Source organism: Mesocricetus auratus, unplaced genomic scaffold, assembly GCF_017639785.1.
Source record: "Mesocricetus auratus isolate SY011 unplaced genomic scaffold, BCM_Maur_2.0 Super-Scaffold_100018, whole genome shotgun sequence".
In the NCBI taxonomy this organism is placed as follows: domain Eukaryota; kingdom Metazoa; phylum Chordata; class Mammalia; order Rodentia; family Cricetidae; genus Mesocricetus; species Mesocricetus auratus.
In genome coordinates, this window is record NW_024429199.1 from 48550610 (window position 1) to 48564680 (window position 14071).

Genomic DNA, 14071 nt, shown 5'->3' on the forward strand with positions numbered 1-14071 from the left:
CTCTGGTGGGAGCACCCCCCACTGCGTACCACTCGCGAGGGAGGTTCCCCTCCCCCCCGTAACTGGTATGCGACGATGCGACCGAGTCTCAATAGCCAGCACCAGTCCTTTGGCCTCCCCTTCCAGCCCCTGCACTGGTGTGGGCTTGAGGCTGCAGACCCACTGTAGAAGAGCTTGCCTTCTGAAGGGCAGAGGCGCTCTGAGAACGCGTCCTCTCTCCACACTGCTGCAAGGTGAACAGAAGCTAACAGCATTTGCCGCAGGCAGGCTAGCAGACCACGCCCGGTGGGTGTCTTCAGGGGGCAGGGGAGAGGAAGTGTCCAGCAGCAGCACTTCCGTCTCCGCCCCACCCCACCCCTGCTTAGCTTTCGAAGTCAAGGATGAGAAACTCCAAAAGGCAGGTGCGCTTGCCTTCCTGGTGGTGGAAGATCTGCAAGGTAGGAAACAGGTCTCTTTCTGGGCTCATCCTGGGCCGTACCAGGCTTCGGAGTAGACAGCAAGACTCCCTTGTTTCCTTAAAAAGTCCCGGGCATTCTCGTCTGGTGTGTCTTGGCAGGGTCTTTGCAGCTAGGGTCTGTCTCATCCCAGTGAGCTGTTAGATCCTTGCTGCCTGCGCAAACCAGGGTGCTCCGGGGATGCCTAGTCCTGTCCTGCTGGCTTCCGCATAGGGTTCAGTTAAGCAAGCAGCTGACGACGGATGCTCTTGAACGCTTTTGAAAATTGATAAGGGAGGCAAGAAAGGAAGGCTCGCAGAAGCACGGCTTCCGTAGGGCTTGTCCAGACCGTGACCTCAGCTGCCACACTGTCGGCTTTGCGGGCTGCGCGCGCCCACGGTGTGAGCCAGGCTGCCGGGACTTTCACACCAAGTTTGGGTCCAGCCAAAGCAAAGCGAGGGTCTTGGGCTGCAGAGGACGAAGCAGAACTTCACAGGGTTCACAGGTTCTCTGAAGAGATTATTTGGCTCACGTCCATGATTCCTCCCATTGACCCCTCGCCAGCTTGACCCTCAAGCATCGCCCGTTAACCTTTCCTTTCTCATCCATCCCCAAGATCATACACGAACCTCACCATCACAATATAAAAATTTTTTACCAATTTGAAGCCAGGCGTTGGTGGCGCACACCTTTAATCCCAGCACTCGGGAGGCAGAGGCAGGCGGATCTCTGTGAGTTCGAGGCCGGGCTGGACCAACAGCCTCCAAAACAATACAGAGAAAACCTGTCTTGTAAAAAAAAAAAAAAAAATTTACCAATTTGAAAAGTCCCAAATTTAAACACTTTAAAATTCAGTCTCTCTTTAAAAATCCAAAGGTTTATTTTTAAGTCTTTTAAAGCCTAAAAATCTCTTTTAAAATCAGCCTCCCCACTGTGAGATCTTGTAAAAAAAATCAAAAGTAAGTTGAATACTGCCTTACTTCAAGAGGGAAGGACTAGGGTACAGTCGCAATCTGAACTCAAGAAAACCAGACCCCAACAGTGTGAATAACTAACCCAGCGTCTGGGGTCCAAGCACCATCTTCTGAACTCCTCCAAAGGGGGCGGGGTCACTTCCGGCTCCACCCTCCTCAGAGCACACAGCTCATCTTCTAGGCTGTCCTTGGTGGTCCTCCCATGGCCCTGGCATCTCCAAAAACGCTGGGGTCTCTGCTGCCACTGGGATTTCACTTTCACCAGTGGCCTCTCCCCGGCCCTCTCCACGGGGCCAAGCCTTCTACTCTCTCCATTGACCCCCTCCATGCCTTCAAAACCAGCTCCGCCCGGGCGACTCTTACACTGCCAGTTCAGACACCGCCGGCTGGAGGTAAAACCCCGGCCTCGGGAGTACAGCACTGACTCTCAGAAAACACTTCCTACACAATTTCACCCCTCAGCGCCGCTGGTCTCTGCTTAATCACCGCTAGTTTCCCAGCTCTCGCCGACCAGCTCAGGGCATCCCAGAAAAGGTTTCACTTGAGTAGCTTCCGGTATCGTGTTAATCACAGCTGACTCCTCGGCCCCAATGAACCAGGACGGCAGAGCCTTCATTCAAAATAAAGAATAGCCCCGATACAGTCTTTAAACTTCCCTCTGAAACTTCCCAGGCCCGGCCTCCGTTGTCTGCAACCATTTCCGTTCCTATCATCCAAACTCCCAGAGAGCAGCTCACCAAACTCTCAGTGCTGAATGGCTTTTCTAGCTCCAAGTCCCAAAGTCGTTCCACACTCTTCCCCCAAGCATGGTCAGGTCTGTCCCGGCAATATCTTTTTTTTTTCTTTTTGTTCTTCTAACTGGGTAACTCCAGTGGCCCTATCTTAGGACCTACTTAATCTCTTTCCTGCATCTATGCTGCTGAATTTTCCTGTGGGCGCGTTCCTTGGCCTCAGGGGCTTCTGTTTAGTTCTTTTCCATGGTTTATGCTTTAATATCTAGCTCCTAATTTATGTGCCGCTGCCTTAATCCCAACAGCTGACTATGGTTTCTTGCGATCCGTCACAGCTTGTTAGACTTTGGTGGAATTAGCTTCCCACTTCAGCTCTCACACACTGGTTTCAGCCCCGTGGGTCTCCGGGTTAAGTCTGAGTAGCCGGAATTGCTTCCCGGTGCAGGGCTGCGCGTACGAGTTGGGCCTGGGTCACGCGGCTGCTGCTTGGGTACCTAGTAGAGACCACCTGTCTGCAGACCTGTCAGGAAGGGCTCTGGTGACTCTTGAGTTCCGTTTGGTCACAGGACAGATGGAACTGTCTCCAGGACCTCGGTCTTACGGGCTGTCACTAAAATGAGGGCCATCCCACGACACTGGGGTGGTGCTTCAGTGTCTCGGACAGGCACACGTTCACGCAGCTCCTGGGTCAGCACGCCCGCCTTCAGCTGCTAGTCAAGAAGGGACGAGGCCCGTTTACAGAAAAGCCTAAGACTCCTGGGACAAAAAAAAAAAAAAAAAAAAAAAGACAGGAAGTCACAAGGCAGAGGCTAGAGGGCCTTCCGGTCCCCAGACACGGCTGCTCATCAGCTGAAGAGAGACACTGGCACTGGAATCTTGAGTCACTGACAGACCTCTGGCCAGGGGACTCAGATGGGTGTCTCCCGGCAGATCCCTGGGCAACCAGCAGGGACTAGAACTAGGCTCCAGGGTCCAGTTCAGCAAACCCGAACTGGGGCCCTGGGAGGTGAGACTCTGGACCATTCTTTGTGTAGGAAGGCTACTGACCCTGGATCAGCACACGGAGGAGGAGGAGTCAGAGCAGCCGCTGCAGGGCCCCCCTCAGAGTCTGTGGGGGATGCAGCCCTCGGGCCTGCCCCAGAAGCACACAGACGAGACCCTCATCCATTGTCTGTGCCTGGTCAGAACTGTTTCCAAGACAGGCTGCAACCAGCACAGCCTAGAGGCAAGCCAGGGCCCCTCCAACACCTGTGGTGAGGTGGGTTTTGCATGCCTGCTGGTTGCACGGGGCCTCCTCTGGGCCCTCCTGTGGACCGGTTGGCCCTCGGAGGCACCAGCGGGCCCAGTTCTCGTAGACTCACGGCAGCGGTAATGGCAGCAGGCTCACGGCCGCACAGAACTACAGCCTTTGTGGAATGGGACTGTCTGGGGGCCTGGAGTGTGAGCTGCAGGCAGTAGGTCCTCTGAGCATGGGGCCTTCCCTGTGACAACAGGCCTCCTGAGTCTTGGGTCCAGCAATGTCTCACAAGCTCCCACGTGAATCCCAGGATCCCTCAAAAGCACTTTTATCCACAGATATCTGAAGAATTCTTGTTGGGGGGGTGGTTATAACCAGGGATATCTTTTCTATTACCGAAACACACATAACATAAGCATTACCATTGGCACATTGCCCTAATGCACGTAAGTGTTAGCCCATGTGGTTATCACAGCTATCTTGTGCTGGAGTGTCTCCATCACCCAGAAGGAATGCCACCACCCCTGAGCCCCAGGAACTCACTGTCCGTGTGATGGTTCATGTTGTGTCAACTGGACGGAACCACGGAGACATCCGTCTGGGTAGCTGTTTGCACAGGGCCTGATTTAGGACTCGGGATCTATAACTGACTGGGTTTCCTGTAATCCTCTGCATTCTAAATGACTTTGCCTTTAATTCCAGCACTCGGGAGGCAGAGGCAGGCGGATCACTGTGAGTTCAAGACCAGCCTGGTCTACCGAGCGAGTTCCAGGACGGCCTCCAAAGCCACAGGGAAACCCTGTCTCGAAAAACCAAAAAAAAAAAAAAAAAAAACCTAAATGACTTTGTGCTGATGGCATGAGTGTGTGTGTGTCACGCCTGCTGTGTAGCCTGTGTCCGAGAACGTGTGGAGGGTGTCGGGGATTGACAACACAGAGACTCGTTCAACAATATAAAGAAAACTTTAAACAGGCCCCAAAAAGGCTCAAGAAAACTTCCTAAGAAAGGCTCCCACCAGAGAAGCTTCTGCTCTCTCCTCTCCCCTGGCTGGTTCTGCTCTGACCCCAGAGGTGGATGTGGGTGGGTCTGAAAGTGCGGTTAGTCTTTGGACAAGGTCAAGGTCAGGACGGTTTCCGTGGGCAGGCCTTTTCCAGAAACTTATTGCCCCGGGCATTGTATTGTTTTTAGTAAACCTGTTTTTAGTAAAACATTGTCTTACAGCTGCCTACTCCCAGGCAGAAGGGGAAGTGGGTCTCTGCTCAAGGTCTGGTGTCCCCACATGTGGGTATGTATGTGTGTGTGTCTATACATGTGTGTGCACACTCAAACATGTGTGTAGAGGCTAGAGGTCAACCTCAAGTGTTGTTCCTCAGGAACTGACCACCTTGTGTTTTGAGACAGTTAATCTCTTGCACTGAGACCTGGAGCTCACTGATGCAGTGAGGCTGTGAAAGACCTGAGGTTTTTCAGGCTTCAGGCTGAATTCCCCGGTGACGTCCCGATCTCAATAACCAGACAGTTGGATGCAACGGCAAGAGGTTTATTGTTTACACAGGCGTCTGTGGGCGATTCAGCAGCCTTAGCTAACTGAACGCGCAGGGCTCTAGGGCAGTTTTCTTTTTAATACATACTTTTGGCAAGCAAAGTAATAGGGGTATTGTAAGGAGTGGAGCCACTGCAGGTGCAGATCTGGGCAAGCAATAGGGATTGTCGGAAGCGCGGGCTTAACTCATCCTCCCTGGAGAAACCACAAGGTCAGGTGTGCACTCATCTCTACAGCCTGCCGGCTTCCTTCGTCAGCACTCTGGACCCGATGTTCCTTCTTTTTTTTTTTTTTTTTTTTTTTTTTTTTTTGGTTTTAACGAGACAGGATTTCTCTGTGGCTTTGGACGCTGTCGGTCCAGCCTGGCCTCGAACTCACAGAGACCCACCTGCCTCTGCCTCCCGAGTGCTGGGATTAAAGGCGTGCACCACCACCACCTGGCCAGATGTTCTTTCTAATCAGACCTTGTTCCCTGCCTAGGGGAAGGGACCTTGGGGAATTTTCCACTGAGGCGACCTTCTGAGTCTCAAAAAGGAGGGGGAGGAGCGTATTGAGGTTTTTCAGTGGTCAGCCAGGGAGACCCAGGTGATCTGCCTGCAGAAGCCCTTCCAGCTCTGGGATGGCAAGCACGTACAGCCACATCTGACTTCGTGTTGGGGAATCAGATGTGGGTTCCCACTGAGCCATCTTCCCAGCCCCCCAAAATGAATTTCAACAAACAATGGCTGATTGAAAATGAAAGGCAATTCCTGTCATTTTTACACTGTCTTACATAGGAAACCCCTCTAGTCATGTTTTTCTGTTACAAGGAACAGACGGCTTGATTATAACGCTGAGCAGCGTGTGTGTCTCTTGAGTTAAGAGGTGGTCACTAATAACACCGCTGATCGATCTGAGAAACCTGCCAGGACAGAGCCGCGTGGTCAGTGCTTGACGGAGCCATCCTAGCGGAACCTCGGAGTTTCTGTTCACACGTCTGCACCCGGTACCAAGGCTGTGTGCTAAGGGCGCATGCTACGGGCTCAGCCTACCGTCTCCTCCAGGGTAGAAATCCTTTAATCCCAGCACCCAGGAAGCAGAAGCAGGCGGATCTCTGAGTTCGCAGGACAGGCTGGTCTACAAGATGAGTTCCAGGACAGCCAGGGCTCCACAAAGAAACCCTGTCTCAAAAAAATAATAAATGAAAAGAAGAAAAAGAGAAAGGGTTGAAAAACAAGAAACCCTTGGTTTTCAAAAGTTTCGCCTCACTTCTCGATTTTAGTTTTTACCACTTGAGAGTTGTTTATTCATTTGTTTCTGGAGCTCTTGGATTATTCTTTTGACATCTAACCCATTCCTGGAGGCTCCGAGGGTAGCCTCGTTGAAAGGGAAAATGAGAACAAAGTTGCCAGCACGGTGGTTTGGTGCTGAGCCAGCTTCTGGGAGGACGCCCACGGCCCCCCTTGGTCCTGTGGGGCTGCGGCTGAGCTGAGGGTGCATACGGGGAGAGCACCTTGCGGGGCATGTGACAAGCCCTGAGCCTCAGCTTTCTTTTGACGGCCTCCCTGGTCACAAGCACATGCTGCCTGCCCATCATCTCTCTCAGCTGGGAGGTCCGCGTGTGCGTGGGACAGGCATCCACGGCTCCCCGTACAGCGGGGTTGCTTTTGCTGCACGCCCTGCTTGCAAATGGTAAGAGAGAGGCTTAGGGAAGGGAACCCGGGGCCGTGCAGAGCTCAGGCTGCTGCTCGCCCAGGCCAAAGGAGGCCTTGGAGCTGCTCGCCAGGGAAGCCCTGCCGCCCTTCCCGTCCTCACCCCTTAGGCCATTTAGGTAAATGAGTTCAATAACATCGTGGACATGGACGAGGCTTCTCTTCACAGAGAACAGTCCAAGGACAGAACAGGGCTGTAGTTGACTTCCAGAAGCCACGGTTTGAGGTTGTCGTCGATCAGGATGTCAAACCCGAAGAGCTCAAAGCAGTTGTAGGCCACGGGGACGGAGGGGACCACGGCCTGGACGGTGAGAATGACCATGTGGTTGATCTTGTGCCATAGCAGCAGGGGCTCGTCAAACTGGTCCCGCCCATGCTCCAGGAGGACGCTCTGCACAACCCCGGGAGAGCCCTCATCCACTCCGAACACCAGCAGCTTCAAGGTGGACCCGGGAGCTTCCTCTTCTAAACATTGATCACGCAGACAGGGTTAGGCAACGGCTTCAGATGAGAGATGGACGATGACAGCGTGGTTCCCTCTGTCCCTGCCCTCCCTCAGGGGGTTCTGTTTCTGTCCCCAGGGCCCCTGGCTCCTCCCAGGCCCTGTCCTCTCTCTACTTACCTGTATATTATGTCCTTCTAGTGACAGGCTAAAAATGTTTGCAGTCACAACACCCAGACTCTGCAGAGTGTTCATTGGAGTCCTCCGCTGTGAGCAGCACAGTTGGTTAAGGAGGGACAGTAGTTAGTAACAAAAAAGAAGGCTGATTTTTTAAAAATAGATAAACGAATTTAAACACATTTTTTAAAAAAATGGTTGAGAGATTGGAGGGACTGGCGAGTCACTAGAGCGTCAGTCACATAAGCTTGAGGACCTAAGTTTGGATCCCTGACACCCCATAAAAAACATCCAACTACTACAGTGGTGATCGCTGGCCAGTCAGCTTAACCTAATGAGTTAGATCCAGGTGTGCTGTCTACACACCCATGAGGGTGTGCCCACCCGCACAGCCTGAGTACACACGGACACCCACTCACACACAGACGGTTGCAACAGTGCTGTGTGAGTCCCAGGAGTTTCCTCAGCCTGGAAGGGTAAGGACAATAGACCAGCTACCTGGTAGTTCTCCAAGTTCCCACCTTAGGGCAGGCGGCCACCAGACACACTCAGGGGCCATTCAGGTAAGCGGGAATTTGTAGGACAGTTACCAAAAACAAAGCAATGATAATGAGCTAGGCACTTAGGAGGCAGGGGCATGTTCCAGGCCAGCCTGGTCTACATACTGAGTTCCAGGCTAGCCAGGGTTGAAACTTCCAGGGGAACCAAGGTCATTTTTGAGAAATCCATACCTGACAGTGAAGTCATGATGTCTCTATGACCCAGAGAGAAAGAGACAAGTGACAAAGCCTCTCGGGGGATGATAAACATTTAAAATGCCTAAACAGGCTCCTTGAAATATCCGAGTTAAGGCCATTTTAGTGTGTGTGTGTGTGTGTGTGTACAATGTTAGCATCATTTGTGTCTAATTGATCACAAAGTGACTTAAGTTACTGGGCAGAAACTCTGTGGTGTTTAAGAGCTTGGATTTTGGCAGCTGATAGGAAATGGCAGAGGGCAGAGGAGGAGGAGAAGGGAGGGGAGGAGGAGGGAGGGGAGGAGGAGGGAGGGGAGGAGGAGGGAGGGAAGGAGCGGGAATGATGGGTTACCTGGCATGCTCACCCACCTTCTCTCCCAACTCAGAAACCGGGAGTTGTCCTGGACGGAATAGGGGACCATGAGTGCCCAAGCAACCGTCTTCACAAATGTGAGGCCCACTGTCTCACGTATGTAGCTCGTTGCCGTACCATACCGAGGGCGCTGGACCAGGGCAGACAGAACCAAGGGGCGGTGCGCATTCTGGTATGGCTACCACCTCGTCAAGGGGCGGAACGAGACCCGTGTGGCTGATAAAACATTTACTCCAGTGTGTAGTTACGTTTCTTGAGCTCAGTGTAAAATGGTGTTGATGAGAGTTTCAAGTTGTGTGTCCTGTGTGTGTGTGTGTGTTATTCTGTGTGTTATATGGTGTGTGGGTGTATGGTGTTGTGTGTATGGTATGTGGGTGTGTCTGTGCATTTGGTATGTGTGGTTTGTGTATGTGTATGTTATGTGTTGTGTGTGTGTGTGTTATAAATTGTGGTGTGCATGTACAGAGGGGCCACAGTCGTAATTGCGAGTGACACATTAAAGTTAAAAATCCTTTTCTCTGGCAGAAGTGTAGTTCGGGAGTAGAACACTTCCTTAGAATGGGCAAGCCCTGGGTTTGGTGCGAGCATCCTACCCAAATACCGTCCACCTCCAAGAAACAGGCACGCTTCATACACTTGCTTGGTCATAAGTACTGTGGATCCTGTGTCGTATGGGCCATGGACGATGGTGTAGACCAGTCTGTGGGCCATGGCTGTGTTGTGGTCACGATGTAGACTTGGTCTTGTCTGGACCTGTGTTCCAAGGGGAGCACGGGAGGGACCTTTTAACTCAGAGGAACCATGGGACCCAGTGGAAAAGGCCCAGTGCACACTGTCTCTCCCTGATCAGAGTGGCCCACTCTCGGCACGTACTCCCTTATTAGTAGGAACCTGCTTTTGTTTCTATCAGCTTCCTGGGAAGCTGAGCACCGGATTTGCACCATTTTGATTGCTGCAAGTGTATCAAACTGCATCCCTGGTCTTTTCAGTCAGAATCAGGGCCTGGCAGCATGAGCAGTCAGAACTTGTCCATCACAGATCTGTTGGACCAGAGGTAACACTGTCCAGCACATCCCTTGCTAGTGTGCAGAGAAATCTGGGGACACCCCCTTTCTTACGGTGTGACAGCATCTCACACCCTCGGTTGTGAGAAAAACCTGTCCTGTTATTTCATTTTGTTCCCAATGGGATGAGTTCCAGTTCAGCCAGTGCAGCACAAGAGATCAAGCTCATCTATACTGACCCCTCCAACCCAACTAGAAGAAGATTCCCCCAGCGCCTTAACCCAGTTCCCCCAGGTGGGTCCCACCGGAGGCCATGCAGGTGACACGGCAGGGCTCACAGAGCTGCTGCCGGCTTGTGGACGGTTTTCTCTGCTGGAAGGCTTGGGGCAGGGTTGCAGAGTGTCCCTCCAGATATCTGGGTATCTCTGCACGGTCCCTCACTGTCCTCTTCAGGTCCAGGGGCTTAGGAAAGGCCGCTTGGCTGCCTCACGAGGCCAGTTTGCCTTGTCCCTGCATCAGGCACCCTGCGCATGATGGAGCAAACGAGAAACCAGCAAGCCAGAGGAGGAGCAGGAGGAGCACAGGTGTCACAGCCCTCTGTGAACTACCAGAGTAAGACATTCCGTACAGGTTTTTTTTTTTTTTTGCATATGTGTGTTTCTCATGTGCGTGCTCATGTGGAGTCCTGAGGCTGATGCCACAATGTCTTCCTCAACTGCTCTCCACCTTAGATACTGAGGTTGGCTCTCTCCCTGAAACACCGTGAGACCAGTTTCCGCTAGTCTGTCTAGCCAACTGGACCCGGGGATTCTCTGGCTCCTCTTCCGTGTGCTGGAGTCACGATTGGGCTCCTTACACCCCCCCCCCCCTGACCTCTTACACGGCTTCTGAGGATGCAAAGCCTGGTCCTCACGCTTGTGGGACAAGCACTTTAACCGCCCCCCCCCCCAGTCATCTTCCCAGGCCCTGCACATTTTCCCACAGCAACTGTGAGCAAGCACTCCTGGGCGCAGAGTCGTCGCGTGACTCTGCATTTCTGACATTTCTACAGCGGTTTCTCCTCTCTCTCTCTCTCTCTCTCTCTCTCTCTCTCTCTCTCTCTCTCTCTCTCTCTCTCTCTCTCTCTCTCTCTCTCAGTGCCTCTCCTACCCTCCTACCTAGGTGAGAAGCCAGGAGGCCGGCACCAAAGTTAACCCCTAAACCCCAAGTTCAGAAGTAAATTCCGTTGCAAGGCAGAGATGTCACAGATCCTAACGTTTGCAAAGTGCGCCCCAGATTTCCACCTCACTTTTCAGTCATTAACAGCGTGTGTGTGTGTGTGTGTGTGTGCGTGCATGTGTGTGCATGAGTGCATGTGTGTGTATCTGTTGTGAGTGTGGTTGTTGCCATGTGTGCATGGTCTCGGCGTCTTCTCTATGCCTCGCACTGCTGCCACCACGCTTTCCTTCCGTGCCTCGCCGACACGGTGGACTGAAGTCCCTCTCAAACCGTGAGCTACAGTAAGCCTTCCCCCCTGAAGGTATTCCTGTCACGTGTGCTGGCCGCAGGGATGCCCACTCAACTCAACAACTCAACACTTCGCAAAAGTGTATTAGGAGCCGCAGTTCTCAGCTTGCTTGGGAACTCCGCTAGCTCCGAACTTAGTTTTCCTGCTACTGTGAGAAACCGCCAGAGGGAACACCAAAAGGTACAACACCCTCATAGCCAGGGCCTCCTGACTCCCTACCCGCATTTCTAGCGGCTTCCTCTTGGGGGAGCCAGCTAGCAGGCCTAACAGGTGTGTGACCGCAAGGTGGCTTAGCCCACGATGCCAAGAGATTGCTCAGCACCAAGGCTTCAAACGGAAAGCCCCTGTGCGTGCATCCCTAGAGGCCAAGGCCATACCACCGCATAAAAACTGCCTAAGGGACTCTAGCTACCCGCCAGAGACAAGACCCGGGAAGAGAAGGGGCACTAAGGTGTTTCGCTGGGGAATGTCCCACCAGGAATCCTCACTGAACCTCGAAGGCCCACCTCGGGGCAGGATGATGCCATCCCACATCTTGGGGACAGGACAGTCACCTGCTATGCCTGCAGGAGCAGTAACTCAGGTGCATCCCATTGTGCACCCAGGGTTCAGGTGCCATGGGAACACCAGTCATGGGAGATGAGGAAGGTCGAGCTCTCATGACAAGGAACATACCTTACCTGCGTGGCAACGAGAGACAGTAAAGGCACCGCAACCGTCAAGCGTGTTGCCAATAGACACGTTTTAAAAACACGCAAAGCTCGCTCAGTCCTTGCCTTCAACTGCGCTGACGTCACCGGAGCACAGACCTCGCCTAATGAGCATCAAGCCCCGATTCTGTAGAAACCGTAGTCGGGCTCATGACTAGGCGGTTGTTAAAATTAGAGGTTTGATGAGCTTTCTGCGTCCGGTTCAGCCCTGGCTGCAAGCATTCCAGGCTTAGGAAGGGGATGGGTCCCTCTTTCCCATACTGTGAGGTAGCCCAGGGATGACAGAATCCCATGGGGGGAGGGGGAAAATAAGTCAGTGAAAAACAAGGTCTCCCCTCTCTCTGGGGAGGTCCGCAGACCAGGATTGGGGCAGGGGTCAACACCCAGAGGCCAGAGACACACACAACAGAGCAGGCTCTTGGTCTGTCTTCCTCCCAAAGCAGTCTCTCACATCGGAACTAGGAGTCCTCTTTGTTTATCTGCTTGGTACAGTCTCTGCTTAAAAGACAGGCGGGGCGCCGTGGTGTGGCTTTCCACTGGCCCCAGATTACGCCCCAGTGCAAGGCCATGTGACTCAACACGGCGAGCTTCTGTCACATGGAAACTGAGAGGGGTAATACTTGGCAGTTAAATAGAGGTGTCCTTCCAGGGGATCCTGTCACTACAGCTACAAAAGCAGTTTCCACTGCTGCAGAGAATCTGTTTCCATGGGGGTGGGGGCGTCAGTGACTGAGCGGGTGTCAATGCTGGCATCCAGCATGATGAAAAATACAAGACAGGAAAAACTATAACTTTTTTGGGGGGGAGGAAGGGGTTGTTGTTGCTTGTGGTTCTTGTTTTCAGAGACAAGGTTTCTCTGTAGCCCTGGCTGTCCGTCCTGGAACTCACTATATAAACCAAGCTGGCCTCGAACTCACGGAGTTCTGCCTGCCTCAGACTCCCAACTGTTGGCATTACAAGCATGTGCCTTCTTCCCACCTTGATTTGTACTTTGGGCATTAAAAAAAAAAAGAGTTAGCGGCCGTGTCTGGATTCTTGGGGTTTTACTCTCGGCGGTCTGCATGCAGTACATGGTCCTCATCTTTGGGTAAGAGCCTCCCCCCCCCCCCCGTGTCAGCTGTGGGGACTGCAGGTCTGCATCACGCATCTTAGCTCAGAGAGCTCTAGCCCTTTAGACATCTGAAATGTTCGCCTTTATCAAGCAGGGACAGCTACAGGCCTCCAGCATCCCTCTCAGTCCTGTGACAAACCCTTGGAAGACACTGTTGATGGGGGGGGCGGGGGGGGCTAGCTGCTGGCTCCTGACGTTGCCACCCCACGTCTGGCTGGATGGCTGTTGTTGAAGGTGAGCAGAGTATCACAGCAGGGGGAGCGTGCATGTGGCAAAACTGATCCTCACCCCACGGTGGCCAGGAAGCTTAAAGAATCCGTCAGGGGATGGATGAGGGCATTGATGGGGACATTCCTGAACCTCCCCCCTTCCACTCAGGCAGACCCATGGCACTTCCTGTGTACCCAGTGGGGATGGCCCAGTGGGCCCCCTTGCTCAGTCACACACTCAGCATCAAGACTTATCCTGAAAACGCTGGCTGTTCCAAGGGTTTGAGTTGAATTTAGTCGACTCTCCTGTAGCCATGAGGTCCCCATGGCCTCCTTTATCATGGACATGAATCCGTAATACCATCTGCTCTGTGTGAGCAGCAGCCAGAATCCAGGGCACGCTGTAAAATGCATCTTTGGGTTTGAGTCATGTCCGTAGGTACGGGGAGACTGGGTGACTCGGTCTACTTCTGCTAAGCCCCCTTCCTCGGGTCCCCAAGGTGTGTTGTGCAGGCCAGCGCATACTCGCTGACTAGCCTCTGCCCTCTCCAGAAGGTTCTGGACTCTAGGTGTCACTTCTGCTGATCTGTCCCCACACCCAGCCTAGTGTGTACAGGAATGGCCTCTCGTTGGGTAGGTGCCAAGAGCGGGTGTTGTCACTCATGCGGCTAGGGGAGTATGAGCAGGATGACAGAAGTGTTTGTAGCTTAGCAAGGCGCAGCCCTGCTGTCCTCACAAAGGAAGTGCCTTCCCCCGCCTCAGAGAAGACTGGCAGCCAGGATCCTAGCAGGTGAGTGCCAGAGGGGCTGCCTTGTCTGTGCCCGGGGACTTCAGCGTCGTTGCCCGGGGACTCTGAGACCTACCTGTCACGAGGAAGGCTACAGCCTCCTCTGGAAGTGGGACTTCCCTTCCTGGGCTCTCCTTGTGTTGTGGACTGGGAAAACCATGAAAGTATTCATTCACAGGAACAGATGGGTTTCTGGAATAAATCTTTAATGTCCTGCTAGCTCCAGTGACACCAACATACCCCTCCCTTAGCTAAGTCTGTTGTCACCACTTCCGGTGTCCACGAACAGGGGCCTGAGCACTGCCTGTGTGTTGAATCTAGTGGGAGCCAGGGGGACATGTCTAGCATTTCTTTCTGAGCTAGCGAGCCTTCTGATCAGCCCACCGAGTTGCCAGTATCACTGAC

General features: G+C 53.1%; 1 protein-coding gene across 1 annotated transcript; it reads right to left on the reverse strand.

Moving 5' to 3' along the window:
- Window positions 1-361: 361 nt before the first annotated feature.
- Ttll2 (tubulin tyrosine ligase like 2) lies at window positions 362-7976 on the reverse strand. Its single transcript, XM_040728388.1, is given in 6 exon segments — window positions 362-430; window positions 784-902; window positions 6188-6359; window positions 6361-6782; window positions 6785-7075; window positions 7961-7976. Coding segments are annotated over 6 exon segments (1089 nt in total).
- Between the last annotated feature and the right edge of the window lie 6095 nt (window positions 7977-14071).